At 45.0% G+C, this 12,014-nt stretch overlaps 1 protein-coding gene across 2 annotated transcripts; it reads left to right on the top strand.

Moving 5' to 3' along the window:
• Window positions 1–1,532: 1,532 nt before the first annotated feature.
• LOC100277327 (uncharacterized) lies at window positions 1,533–11,647 on the top strand. Of its 2 annotated transcripts, XR_004858168.1 has the most exons (3): window positions 1,533–1,891; window positions 3,944–4,246; window positions 11,563–11,647. XR_004858168.1 is itself a non-coding variant. In NM_001365989.1 (2 exons), exons 1-2 carry the CDS (start codon window positions 1,645–1,647, stop codon window positions 4,096–4,098), a joined length of 402 nt encoding a protein of 133 aa, NP_001352918.1. In that variant the 5' UTR covers window positions 1,545–1,644; the 3' UTR covers window positions 4,099–4,245. The 2 variants fall into 2 exon arrangements, 1 of the variants encoding a protein (NP_001352918.1); NM_001365989.1 differs by lacking the exon at window positions 11,563–11,647 and having other exon boundaries at window positions 1,545–1,891; window positions 3,944–4,245.
• The last annotated feature ends 367 nt before the right edge of the window (window positions 11,648–12,014 follow it).

The following is a 12,014-nucleotide window of genomic DNA, read 5'->3' as shown; positions in this document are numbered from 1 at the left end:
TTAGCAAGTACTGCCTCCTTCCAAGGAAACAGTAGCTTGAAACTCTCCTCCCAACTACTAAACAACTCTTTCAATGCCTTCTCCTTCCCCTTCCAAACAGTGTCGTAACCAATGGTGACATTATGAAATCCTTGTAGTGTTTCTTGCAACTCCTTAGCACCCATTTGTGGTTTCTTCATAAGTAGTGGAATAGCGTGAAATGCTACCCATCCACTACTTGGTGTCGTCGTCTTCCTCCTGCCACTAGATGTGCAAGTATGCACGTCATGCAAGACAGCAACCTGCAAATTGTCGGTTCACGTTTTTTAAACAACAAAAAATTGAAAAATGATTGCTAGCAAAAAAGGAATATTACATACCACAATGGTCGGTAATCCTTTCTTTTCCTCCCGTGCATATATCCTCCAAGGGCATTCACCCCCTTTGCAATAGCCAACATATTGAGTAGTCAAAGTAACATCGATTCCAAGCTCAAACTCATGCTTTATGGCATACTGTCTCATAGCAATTCTAAATTCTTCATGTTCGGAAACAAACTGTCTGGCTGCATTGAGGGATTTATTTTATCATACTTAACTCTCTTCTCGTCCGGTAGGTCGTCTTCACATTGTTGGTCTATATTGTCGTCTCCTGAATCAATATGGTCTGATTCATCCAAATTAGTTGCACCACCTCGTAAGGCTTCATCTCTTCTATTTTCCTCTGCCTCGTCCTCTTCAATAAGTCCAAGTTGAGAATACATGTGCATCTCACTAGGAACATTCCGTCTCCCTTCCTCCTCCCACAAACCAGCGAGAACCATAGAATCCCAATCAAACAAATATTCATCTTCTACATTCGGATCGGAAGACAAGCCTATGCCTTCCACTGGTACATGCATGAATGTTCAGATTCCATTATACTAGCTAGGCCAAATCAAGACATTGCAAAGACTCCATGGTACAAGCAAGAACAAATAGGGATACCTTGGGGGACGTCTCGTAGACCTCGGCATTGGTGTCCGGAGCTGCTGCATCCATGGAGGAGACTGTGGCGGTGCCCCGGCCAAGGGCCCGCGGCCAGTCCTTCTGGAACTTGAGGGCGGCACTCAGGGTCTACAGCTTGAGGCTGGCAGGGCCTAGCTTCTCCCGTGATAGCAGCGGACAGAGAAATCTTGCGGACAGGAGATCTCCGCGGACAGAGAGCGACAGAAGGGAAATGGAGAATGAAGAAACATGAGATCTGGAAGAAGAGAGGAGATACCTCAGTAGCGGGAGCGAGACCGGCTGTGACGACTGAAGAGAACGACGCGTGGACGGACGACAACAACGGAGGATCCTTAATGGTTACCATCAACGGCTAATAACGATTTTGTGTCTATTTCAGCAGCTGTGCATTCTCTGCATTTCCATATCGTCGAAACCTTCGCCTACGCCTCCGTTTCTACGAAACCAACTTTGCCGTGTTCTATAATGCCAAAAGTCTCTCCTGGGCTCGGCATGAGGGATATCAGTAGTAGCTGGCCCGGATACATTACAGTCCACCTGTCAGCCGGTGCACCACTCACTGGCGGTGAACAGCGAGAACCTAAACAGGACAGCGAACACGACTCGCCTAACCTCCGGACAGCCACGTCTTTCCCCACTCTCCGGACGAACCTTCCCGATGGCGACGCCGACCTCCCCTCCAGCTGCCCCCGCGTCCACCGCCACCACCTCCGTCTCGCGTCTCCGGCCACTGCGCCCTTTCGTTCCGCGCCTTCGCTTCTGGCCAGCACCAGTGGCGGCCGCCGCCGCTGTGCCTTTCTCGATTGCTCTGGGCCCAGGCTGTCGTCCCTTGCCCGGCATACGCTGTCGAGCCGCCGCCGGGCCCTCGCCGCCCTCCTCAGAGCCCCCTCCTCCATCCCCGCACGGTTAGCTTGCTGTTCCGTATTGTTTTGCCTTCGTTTCTGCAGTTTCTGTCCTCCAGTTTGCTATGTCTAGCTTTGCTTTGACTATGACACATCCATGAAAGTGCGCGTAATTAGTTTGGAGTGCTCGTTGGCTTCATGGATGTTCTATTGAGAACCTTGCGTCTGGAATTGTATCCTGTGTACACCAACAATCCGCAAAAAGAGGACAGTAGCTGAAGCACTTCTTGAGAACTCTGCCACAGGATATTCATGGAATTCTTGTGGTTATGGGATTGCCCCAGTGAGATTGTTTTGAATGACCAAGAGGATTGTCATACCTGGAGATTGGATGCGTATGGGGTCTATTCTTCTAAATCGGCATACAGAGCATACAGAGGCGAAGCCAGCTGAAGGAACTAACGGTGTCAGTTCTACTACATACTGAGCTCTATAGATAAATAGTATATATCAAAGATTTTCCATTGATTTTATAAAAAGCCACCGGTGTCAGCTAACACCGGCAAACTGGCTTAGCTCCGCCCCTGAGAGCATATTTCAGTGGACCCTTTGTGCCTTGGCGCCCGTTATGGTAGTCTTGGGCTCCTGCGAAATGCAAAATTTTCCTTTGGTTGGCGATCCATTGGACAGCAGACAGACTTGCTAGGATATGATTGTCTCATCCAGATAAATGTCCTCTTTGTGATCAAGAAGATGAGACGATCCAACACCTTTTAGCAACATGTGTCGTAGCAAGAGAAATATGGTTACAAATTACTCCATCCAATTGGATTGGCTGGGTCGGTTCTAGACACACTGAACTTAGCTTTGCTAATTGGTGGCACAAAATAATAAGAACTGAGAGGAATCACCGGAAGGGACTGAGTTCTTTAATTATCCTGGGAGCTTGGGTTATTTAGAAGCATAGGAATGCTTGTGTCTTTAAGGGTGCTTTTCCATCTGTTAACGCCATTCTAAGGGAATTCAAGGATGAGCAGACTCTGGTGTATGGCCAGAGCTAAGAAAGTACAAGATCTAGAGCTCAGTGCTAGAGTTTAATGTGGTGGTCTGAGTCCTTTTTTTCTGTATTCAAGGTGACCATGTAGGTTAATATAACCACCTCTCATATTTGGTCCACGTCTGAGAGGAGTGTGTTGTATGGGGACCTTTTCTTTCTCTCTAATACAAAGAAGTGAGCTAAGTTGTAAAATTTAATTGCAAACTGAAGCTAAGTTGTAGCCATATGTATAGTATCTCTTGCCCAGCATATCTCGATCCTTCAGTTACTCTTTATGTCCCATTCTAGGTCACAGTTTCTTGATCGATAAATCGATGCACTGGTACCATCTGTTGATACGGAGTACTTCTCATATTTTTGTTCTTCATAAGATGTGATGCATTCTATATATCGTTCCATGTGTAGATCAAGTTAAGATAACACCAAGTTGTCACAACTGGAGGCACATTGAATGAGGAATTTTGGCCTCAATTTAAGTTTTGAGCAATTTCTTACGAGAAAGCAGTGCATCATTTGATCAAAAGTTTGGTAAGCATGACAAGTCGTGCCAATAGGACATGTGACATCTATTAAAAAAGAGTATTGTATTTCCTGATAGAAAAAAGCAGGCCTTGCTGGACTTATTTTCCTTGGTTTTGATTTGTTAATTGTTATAGGATAAAATTTCAGCATCAACACTGTAGTTCCCAAAATACTGACTTGCTTGATGTTATTTATAAACCTGGTTCATGACTGGTGACCTCAGTCATTCCTTCCTGGTTTTACATACTGTTTCTGAAACGTGTGATTGAGGCAGAAATCTAGGTAGAAGTAGGTTACTTCAGTTTGTTTGGGATGTTTGTCAGCAAATTTTTTTTAGGATCTTAGATCTATTGAGGAACAGTCAATCTAGACAGTTTGTTCAGTTTCATGAACGAAGTATTTCTGTATAGTGTCGACGATCAGCTTCTTGGAAGTTTTATGATATGGTTTCCTATCATAGACCCATTGTGACACTCGAGATTCTGGCTTAATAAGTGCGTGCGCACTATGATTAATTTTGTTTTTTCTTTTGACAGGTTGGCAAGAGAGGCTGTCAAGTTTGCAGGATAGAGCAAGGATCTTCTTTGCCGTTCTGTTCTGGATGTCATTGTTTTTCTGGGGAAGTGCTTGGGATGGAAGTAACAACTCCGGAGGCAAGAAGCGGCAACGATTTCGAAAGAAGTCAAAGTGAAGATGCTTTAAGATTGGCATTTTTTTCATAGGGATATAGCCTTCTATGTTCAAGGAGACAAGGACTTGTGAACATTCAATGGTGCATAGTGAAGGTGTAGGCATAGAAAGTTGTCGTGTCGTGTTACATAGTTGTATTTCAGCAGCCGGTACTGTTGGGGGCCTTCGTCCTCCGAAGGTCCTCAAAAACATGATTTGACAATGTTTTCCGAGTGGATTATGTGAACAGGTATTTTCGGATCCAGAATTATGAATATGGAGCACGGCCAGGACGAAGCCTGAACCAGACGAAGGTCGAGTGTAGCCGAAGCTGTGCACAGGGAAGCTTCGGCGCGATGGCAGAAGGGGGAACCGACTTAAAGATGAAAAGACTTCGGGGGCCTCGACAGATTTCCATAAGCCGTTAACAAATGTAATGGACATGGATGTAATTTTACGTGGGCTGCGTCCCGCGTCTATAAATAGATGAACAGTACTCCCGTACTGGACACGCTGACTTGGCATTTGCTTTTGGCATCACGCTTGTACTTTACACCTTCTCTCAGGACCGAAGGTACATTTGTAATTTGGAATCATTTCTGTTTTTCCATGTTAATAAAATAGAAATGATTCTATGGTGATGCTTATATCATATTTCATGCTTTATGTGAGTCCTTCGTCATTACTTGTTATGTTTACGAAGGTATGTCTCTCATGACCTTCGTCCGAGACTCATTATTTCCCGAAGGGACATAATGCTTCGAAGGACGAAGGATTTTAACACTTAACACTTTTTATGTTGCCTTGTTCTTAACTCTTAGTACTTGAGAACAAGTCCCCAACATTGGCGCCCACCTCCGGTGAACTCACTTCCACTTCGAGTCTTCGTGAACACCTTCGGAAGCTATAGACCTTCGCTATGGCGCCGAAGAAAGCTTCGGCGGCTGGGGCTGCAGCACTACAACCGCTGGACCACAACCAGGAGACCGTCTCTCTTCGGGAGGCCAGAAGCCAGAAGAGAAAAGCTGTTAGCCCGACGCTTGAGGAAGAAGAGCTAGATCAAGAAATCAGAGAGATGGAGATGCTACATCAACAGGTGCAGAGGAAGAAGGAGAAGGTGGCCCGCCTAGCTGAGTTGCAAAGGCAAATTGACGAAGCTTCTGAGGAAGTTCGCCATCTCACTCACGATGAGCAGAACAGAAGGCCTCGTCAGAAAGACCTTCATCAGGAGGGCTTCGTCAACGAAGACGACTGGTATGATAATTTCCATCAGGGAAATTTTGTTTTTGATGATGCTTCTCCTCTGTCTGCTGAGCTGCAGGCTACACCTTGGCCTCCATCCTATAAGCCACCCCAGCTCCCCATGTTTGACGGCCACTCCGACCCGAAGCAATTCTTGATGAGCTACGAAGCAACAGTGTCTTCGTACGGGGGCAACGCTGCAGTCATGGCGAAGTCTTTCGTCATGGCCGTCAGGAATGTTGCTCAGACCTGGTATTCCTCCCTTCGGCCAGGAACAATCACTTCATGGCAGAAGCTGAAGGATATGTTACTGACCAGCTTTCAAGGATTTCAAACGAAGCCGGTTACAGCTCAAGCTCTCTTCCAGTGTATTCAGGATCACGAAGAATACCTTCAGGCGTATGTCCGAAGGTTCTTACGATTGAGGGCGCAGGCACCAACGGTGCCCAATGAAATCGTTATCGAAGCCATGATCAAGGGGCTTCGTCCTGGACCTGCAGCTCAATACTTTGCTCGGAAGCCTCCTCAAACCTTGGAGAAATTGCTCCAAAAGATGGATGAGTACATTCGTGCTGACAATGACTTTCGCCAAAGAAGGGAGGAGGCCTTCAGATTTTCTGAGATGACCAGGGGCTTCGGAGGAAGATACTACCCGAGGCATGTCCGTTCCATTCACAGCACTCAGAATGATGATAAGGGGAGTCAGCAAAACAGGCCGCAGTGCTCCTCACAGGCTTCGGGGCAACAACAAACTTCCTTTCGGCCACCAGCTCCAAGAGGCAGAGGCGCCAGGGGCTTCGGCGGAAGATTCGGAGATCAGCCAAGGAGACTGTTTTGCCTATTCTGTGGAGAGGGCAAGGGCCACACCACTAGGACGTGCCATGTTACAATCCAGAAGCAAAAGGAACTAGCCGAAGCTGCATCTCAACAAGCTCAGTCGAAGCAGGTTATGCATACTGCTTCGTTTCATCCGCCTTATGTCCCACAATACATAGACAACCACCCTGCGGCTTCTGTAGCTTCGGCAAGTCAACCTCAAGCTTCCTGGCAGCAGCCTCCGCCTCCACCTCCATTGCAGCAAGGTCAACAGCCAGAAGGGAGTCAATACGCTCCACAGCAGAGGGACTTCAGAGAACAGTCCGAAGCTCGCACAGTCAACAGCACTGTGCCAGAGTCGAAGCACATTTATTGACATATCCTACCTTTGATAGCAGTCTTTTCTATTCAGTTTTATTTTCTGTGAAGCAAAAAACATTGATAGTTTCCATGTAATAATTTCGTTGTTTCCACAAGAAAAATTTATTTGATTCACAGGCCTAAGTTGCCGAAGCCTAAAATTTCTTCCGTTACCAAGAAGGACCTTCGGACTAAAAATCCTTCGGAGTAACAAAAAGTCGTTCTAAGGAACGCAGAGTAAGTTTATAAAGTCACAAAAAGTCGTTCCAAAGGGAGCGCAGCGTAAGTTTTCTGCTCAGAAGTCGTTCCTAAAGGAATGCAGAGCCTACAGCGAAAAGTCAACGCTGATACCGTCTAAGTAAAAGACGAAGAAGCTCCTAAGGGAGGCTTACAGCGAAAAGTCAACGCTGATGCCGTCTAAGTAAAAGACGAAGAAGCTCCAAAGACGTTCCTAAGGGAATGCAGAGCTTACGAATATATTTTATGTGTATCTTCGGAACAAATGTCACATGCATAACATAACATCATCACATCATTTTGCATAGCATAAGCATCATACATCATATCACATTTGGCAAGAGAAGGGGACACTCTCAACCTTCGAAGGGATGCTTTGAAAAAGTGACATTGAAATTGTATAGCTTCGGAATACAGTTTCGGGGAATATTTTCACGAAACATGGGCGAACTTTATCAGATCAATATCAAAATTGCATAGCTTCGGAAAATAGCTTCGGAAAATGTTTTCACGAGGCATCGATGTCATTCATCAGAATAATTTTGACGAAGGCTATCTTCTTCACGACGCATGAAAAGAAGGGAAGGTGTTTTTTCGCCGAAGGCTCAAAAGTGGTATGTATTTAAAGTTTCATGCATCGTAAAGAATTCAGTAATGAAAAGAGACTTGTATATTACATTCAAATGTACAAAGTGTTGCATAGATTACACTTTAGATGTTTTTTCCAAATAGCACCTAATCCTCCCTCAATACTGCTTTGGCGGCTTCATTCAGAAGTTGGTCAACAACCTTGTCCATGATAGTTTCGGCCATTTGATTAATTTCTTCATCCCCTTTTGTGTGGGGGACGGCAGATCGTCCAACAGTTTCTGAGCGAAGAGAACACTTCTTCAGTACTTTTACAAGTCGCGAGCAAAGTTTAAAATGAAAATTACAACGCAACAAGAACGACTAGTTGGTACCTAACTGTCTTTCGGGCTCCCTACTCTTTTCGGCAGCGTCTGCTACTCTTCTAGCATCGTGTATGCCTTTTTCGCTTCTTTCAATGATCTCTCGTGCCATTCCTCGGCCGCCGTCGTTCCAGATATCAGTAAAAAATTTGCCTCCAACTACGCTCGCTTCGGCCGAGGGGTCTTTGATGTCTTCGGAAGACAAGGTAGCTTCGGATTGAGCTAAAAATTTTACATGTTCGCAACCTTTCTTCTCTAAGACGGAAGCAATTCCTCTGGCACCCGAAAAAGCACATATGTCGCCACGACTGTGCAGAATCTCTTCGAAGGCCTCTGCTTCGTGGCTAATCCATTCCAGCGGACCTTCGGGATTGCCTCGAGAGAAATTCTCTTCGCTGGAAAAGGCGCCTACGCTGGCGAAGCTGGATTTAATTTTATTCACACATTCTACAGATTTGACATAGCATTTCCCCTGAGATGTGCGAAGCTCCTTAACTTTTGATTCCAATTTGTTGACCATAAAATCACTAAGTTCTCGTTTCGTTTCCTCAAGCGCGCGCTCCTCTTTAGCTCTAGCCAGATGTTTCTGAAGATCTTTAATCTCGCGTTTTTGAGCTTCGGCCTGGGCCTTTGAAGCAGCTTCGTCTTTTTTCACTTTATCTACCAGTGTAAGCAGAATTTGATCTTTTTCCAAAGCTTCGTTTCTCAGTCTGATAACTTCGGAGCGTAGATTATTAAACGCAATTTCATAGCTTTCATCTTCGGCGCTCTTTTGGGCTCTTAGTGCGTTGCTTAGGATCAGGCCCTATACGAAAAAGAATTCATATAAGAAAAAAGGAATGAGTTGCGTAAAAATAAGGGGATTTTTCAAGTGTTTAATTCCTATACCTTCAGGCTGTTGTACGCGAGGCTGTCTGCGAGATCCTCTTTCGTCATGGCGCTTAACCCAGCTTCAAGCTTCGGAAAGCCAATACTTCTGGCCATTTCTCGGCAGACAGATAGCTCTTTGTTGTCAGGCAGGCAGTATAAGAAGTCATCTTCATTCGTTCCATTGAATATTACTGCCCCCTTCGGATATTTTAGTTCCTTTGCATAATGGATGCCTTCATGAGTTTCTTCTTCAGATAGCTTCTTCCCCGAAGCATGTCGTATCATGTAATCACGCATGCTGGCAGGTGCTTCGGGGATGGCGGTGTCAGTTTCTTCAACTGATACTTGTTCTGGAATTTTTATTGCTTCGGCTTCAAAAGGTTGCTCCTTGCAGGGCTCTGAAGGCCCAGCTTCAGCTTTAGCTTGTTGAGCCGAAGCTTCAGTAGAAGCTTCAGCAATTTCAACACTCTTTTTTGGAATTGTGCTTGAAGACTTAATTGTCTCCAAGACGTCTAGTACATTTACCATTCTTTTCCTTTTTGGGGTCACTAATGGCCCCTTTTGGTTTTTTGCTGTTTCAATATTTACTGCAGGACTCAAAATTTCTAATGTTTTTTCCTTAGTCGGCTCTTTCGCTTCTTCCATTTTTTCTGTGGATGGTGCTTCGGCCATCTCTGCAGTTTCTGGCAGCAGGGTTAGCTGTTCAGCTTCGGTGGCCGAAGAAGTTTCTCCGGTGAACTCAGGCACCGAAGCTGGTTCAATATAGCGTGGCCGGTGTGTGAAGACTTTTATCCTCTTTCTCTTTGATTCTGGCTCGCTAGGAGCAGTTGCAGCTTCCCCTTCTGCAGAGGTTGTGTTCTTTCTTTTCTGCCCTCGAGTGGGATAACGATAGTCAGGGTAGACAAAACCAATGGCATCGAATACCCGATTCAGTCTCTTCTTTTTTCGGCCTCCGAAGGCTGCTGACATTGCATTATCTTCAGCCTTCGAGTAGGTCCCGAGTAGCTCATCACTTAAATTTTCAATGCTCTTCAACCAATCATCATCAGGTTCAACGAATTTATCAGCATATTTGAATGTGTATTTCAGTCTAACTAGACCGCCTTCGTCGGGCTCTTTAATGGTCTCCTTCGGCATTTCCCACTTCTCCGCAAGTGGCCATACCCTGAATGCAATGTGTTCTTGGACCAAGTCCCTTGACCCAATAAACGAGCAGACTACCCCAAAGGCCCTTTGGCACTCTTCGGCGGCTTCGTCCATTTCAACCTTCGGCCTCCGAAGGCCGAAGCTTTGCCAAATAGGACGCATAATTATACCTTTGATGTCTTCTCGTCCTGATAAGTCATTCTTCACATAAAACCATTCTGTCATCCAATCCCCGGGCCATCTCTTCCGAAAGGTTGGTACGGGACAGCTTGCCCCGGACCGAGAAACGAAACTGTAGCAGCCAAAGTTGTTATGGTATTGTTCCTTGCCCCAAGGCTTTGTTTCATATAATAATTCATAAACATTACAGAAGCTTCTTGCGTCAGGCTTCAGACCTTGGCTCCTCGCGGCCCACACGAAGATATTTAGCCTTATAATTGCCTCGGGAGTAAGTTGATGAAGATAGACTTCGAAGATTTTCAACACCTCCACGACGAAGCTGCTCAAGGGGAATCGCAGTCCAGCTTTCAAAAAGCTTCGGTACACCACAACTTCATTTTCTTCAGGGTGTGGACAAGTTTTTTCCCCTTCGTCCGCCCTCACAATGGACAGATCCCGGAAATACCTTCCTCTCATGTTAACAAGATGTTTCTCTTTGATAGTTGATTTACCATAAACTGAATGGCTTGGTCGCCAGGGGCGATCTTCGGAGTCTTCGCCACCGCTGTCCACATCATAACTTTCACTGTCACCAGTATCTTCAGACAGTCCCTCCAGAATTTCCTTGGTAATCTTTTCTGTGTTGGACTTCGACATGGCTATAAGAAACCCTAGGTTCTTCTCTTCATCAAGACTCAGCTTCATCTCAGCAGCAGCCTTCTTAGCAGCTTCAGACATCTTCGGAAGCGCTAAAAAACTGTTTTTAAAAGCCGAAGCTTCAAAGCTAAAAACTTAGCAGTGCACAAGAGCTAAAAAATGAATGAGCAGGAGTGGTTGGCCGGAAAGCGTGCGAAATAAGTTTGCGGCATGGCCGTATTTATACGCTTGATGCGTTGAAAGTTGAAAGACCCCACTTGTCATTGAATGTTGCTATTCTAGCAAAGGGAAGGTGTTTTTTCGGACCTTCGGCTCAAGGCCTTCGTCCATATCGCAATCTGAATTTATTATTTACAAATTAATATTGCGAGGGGCTACTGTTGGGGGCCTTCGTCCTCCGAAGGTCCTCAAAAACATGATTTGACAATGTTTTCCGAGTGGATTATGTGAACAGGTATTTTCGGATCCAGAATTATGAATATGGAGCACGGCCAGGACGAAGCCTGAACCAGACGAAGGTCGAGTGTAGCCGAAGCTGTGCGCAGGGAAGCTTCGGCGCGATGGCAGAAGGGGGAACCGACTTAAAGATGAAAAGACTTCGGGGGCCTCGACAGATTTCCATAAGCCGTTAACAAATGTAATGGACATGGATGTAATTTTACGTGGGCTGCGTCCCGCGTCTATAAATAGATGAACAGTACTCCCGTACTGGACACGCTGACTTGGCATTTGCTTTTGGCATCACGCTTGTACTTTACACCTTCTCTCAGGACCGAAGGTACATTTGTAATTTGGAATCATTTCTGTTTTTCCATGTTAATAAAATAGAAATGATTCTATGGTGATGCTTATATCATATTTCATGCTTTATGTGAGTCCTTCGTCATTACTTGTTATGTTTACGAAGGTATGTCTCTCATGACCTTCGTCCGAGACTCATTATTTCCCGAAGGGACATAATGCTTCGAAGGACGAAGGATTTTAACACTTAACACTTTTTATGTTGCCTTGTTCTTAACTCTTAGTACTTGAGAACAAGTCCCCAACAGGTACCCTAAAGTAAATTGCTTGGTCCTGCTGTATATACTGCCAATCATGAATCATGGAGACATGGGTGACATCATAATGGACTAAGGAGACATATACGTCTGTCGCTTCTTGTTTAATCTTGTTTGGGTGACATCATAATGGACTAAGGAGATTTTAGTCCCTCGAATCTCTTTCGTTCCTCTTAGCTCTCAAACATACATGCTTTAAGCCCATAACTCACTTCTTATTTAACTCCAAAGCCCATAAGGGTTAGGTAAGGACATGTTTGTTTCACTACATCGAAATTTAGTTTTGAAATTAAACACCTACCATTTGATCTAAGGCCTATAAGAGACTAAAGGTTATTAAAGTAGATGTATAAAGACTAAAGACTAAAAACATTTAGTCCTTTATTGAATTCTTATGTTTGATGGTTTAGTCCCTAAAAGAAACTAAAAGGTAGCGACTAAAG

The sequence above is a fragment of the Zea mays genome, chromosome 5 (assembly GCF_902167145.1).
Source record: "Zea mays cultivar B73 chromosome 5, Zm-B73-REFERENCE-NAM-5.0, whole genome shotgun sequence".
NCBI lineage: Eukaryota > Viridiplantae > Streptophyta > Magnoliopsida > Poales > Poaceae > Zea > Zea mays.
Note: the sequence above shows the minus strand (reverse complement) of the source record. Positions and strands in the feature narration are given on the sequence as shown.

Bases quoted from the DNA above. Each gene is read 5' to 3' on its own strand.
- LOC100277327 (NM_001365989.1), top strand. From the start codon at position 1,645: ATGGCGACGCCGACCTCCCCTCCAGCTGCCCCCGCGTCCACCGCCACC. The intron at 1,892-3,943 runs GTTAGCTTGCTG...TTCTTTTGACAG, and splicing joins CCCTCCTCCATCCCCGCACG to GTTGGCAAGAGAGGCTGTCA.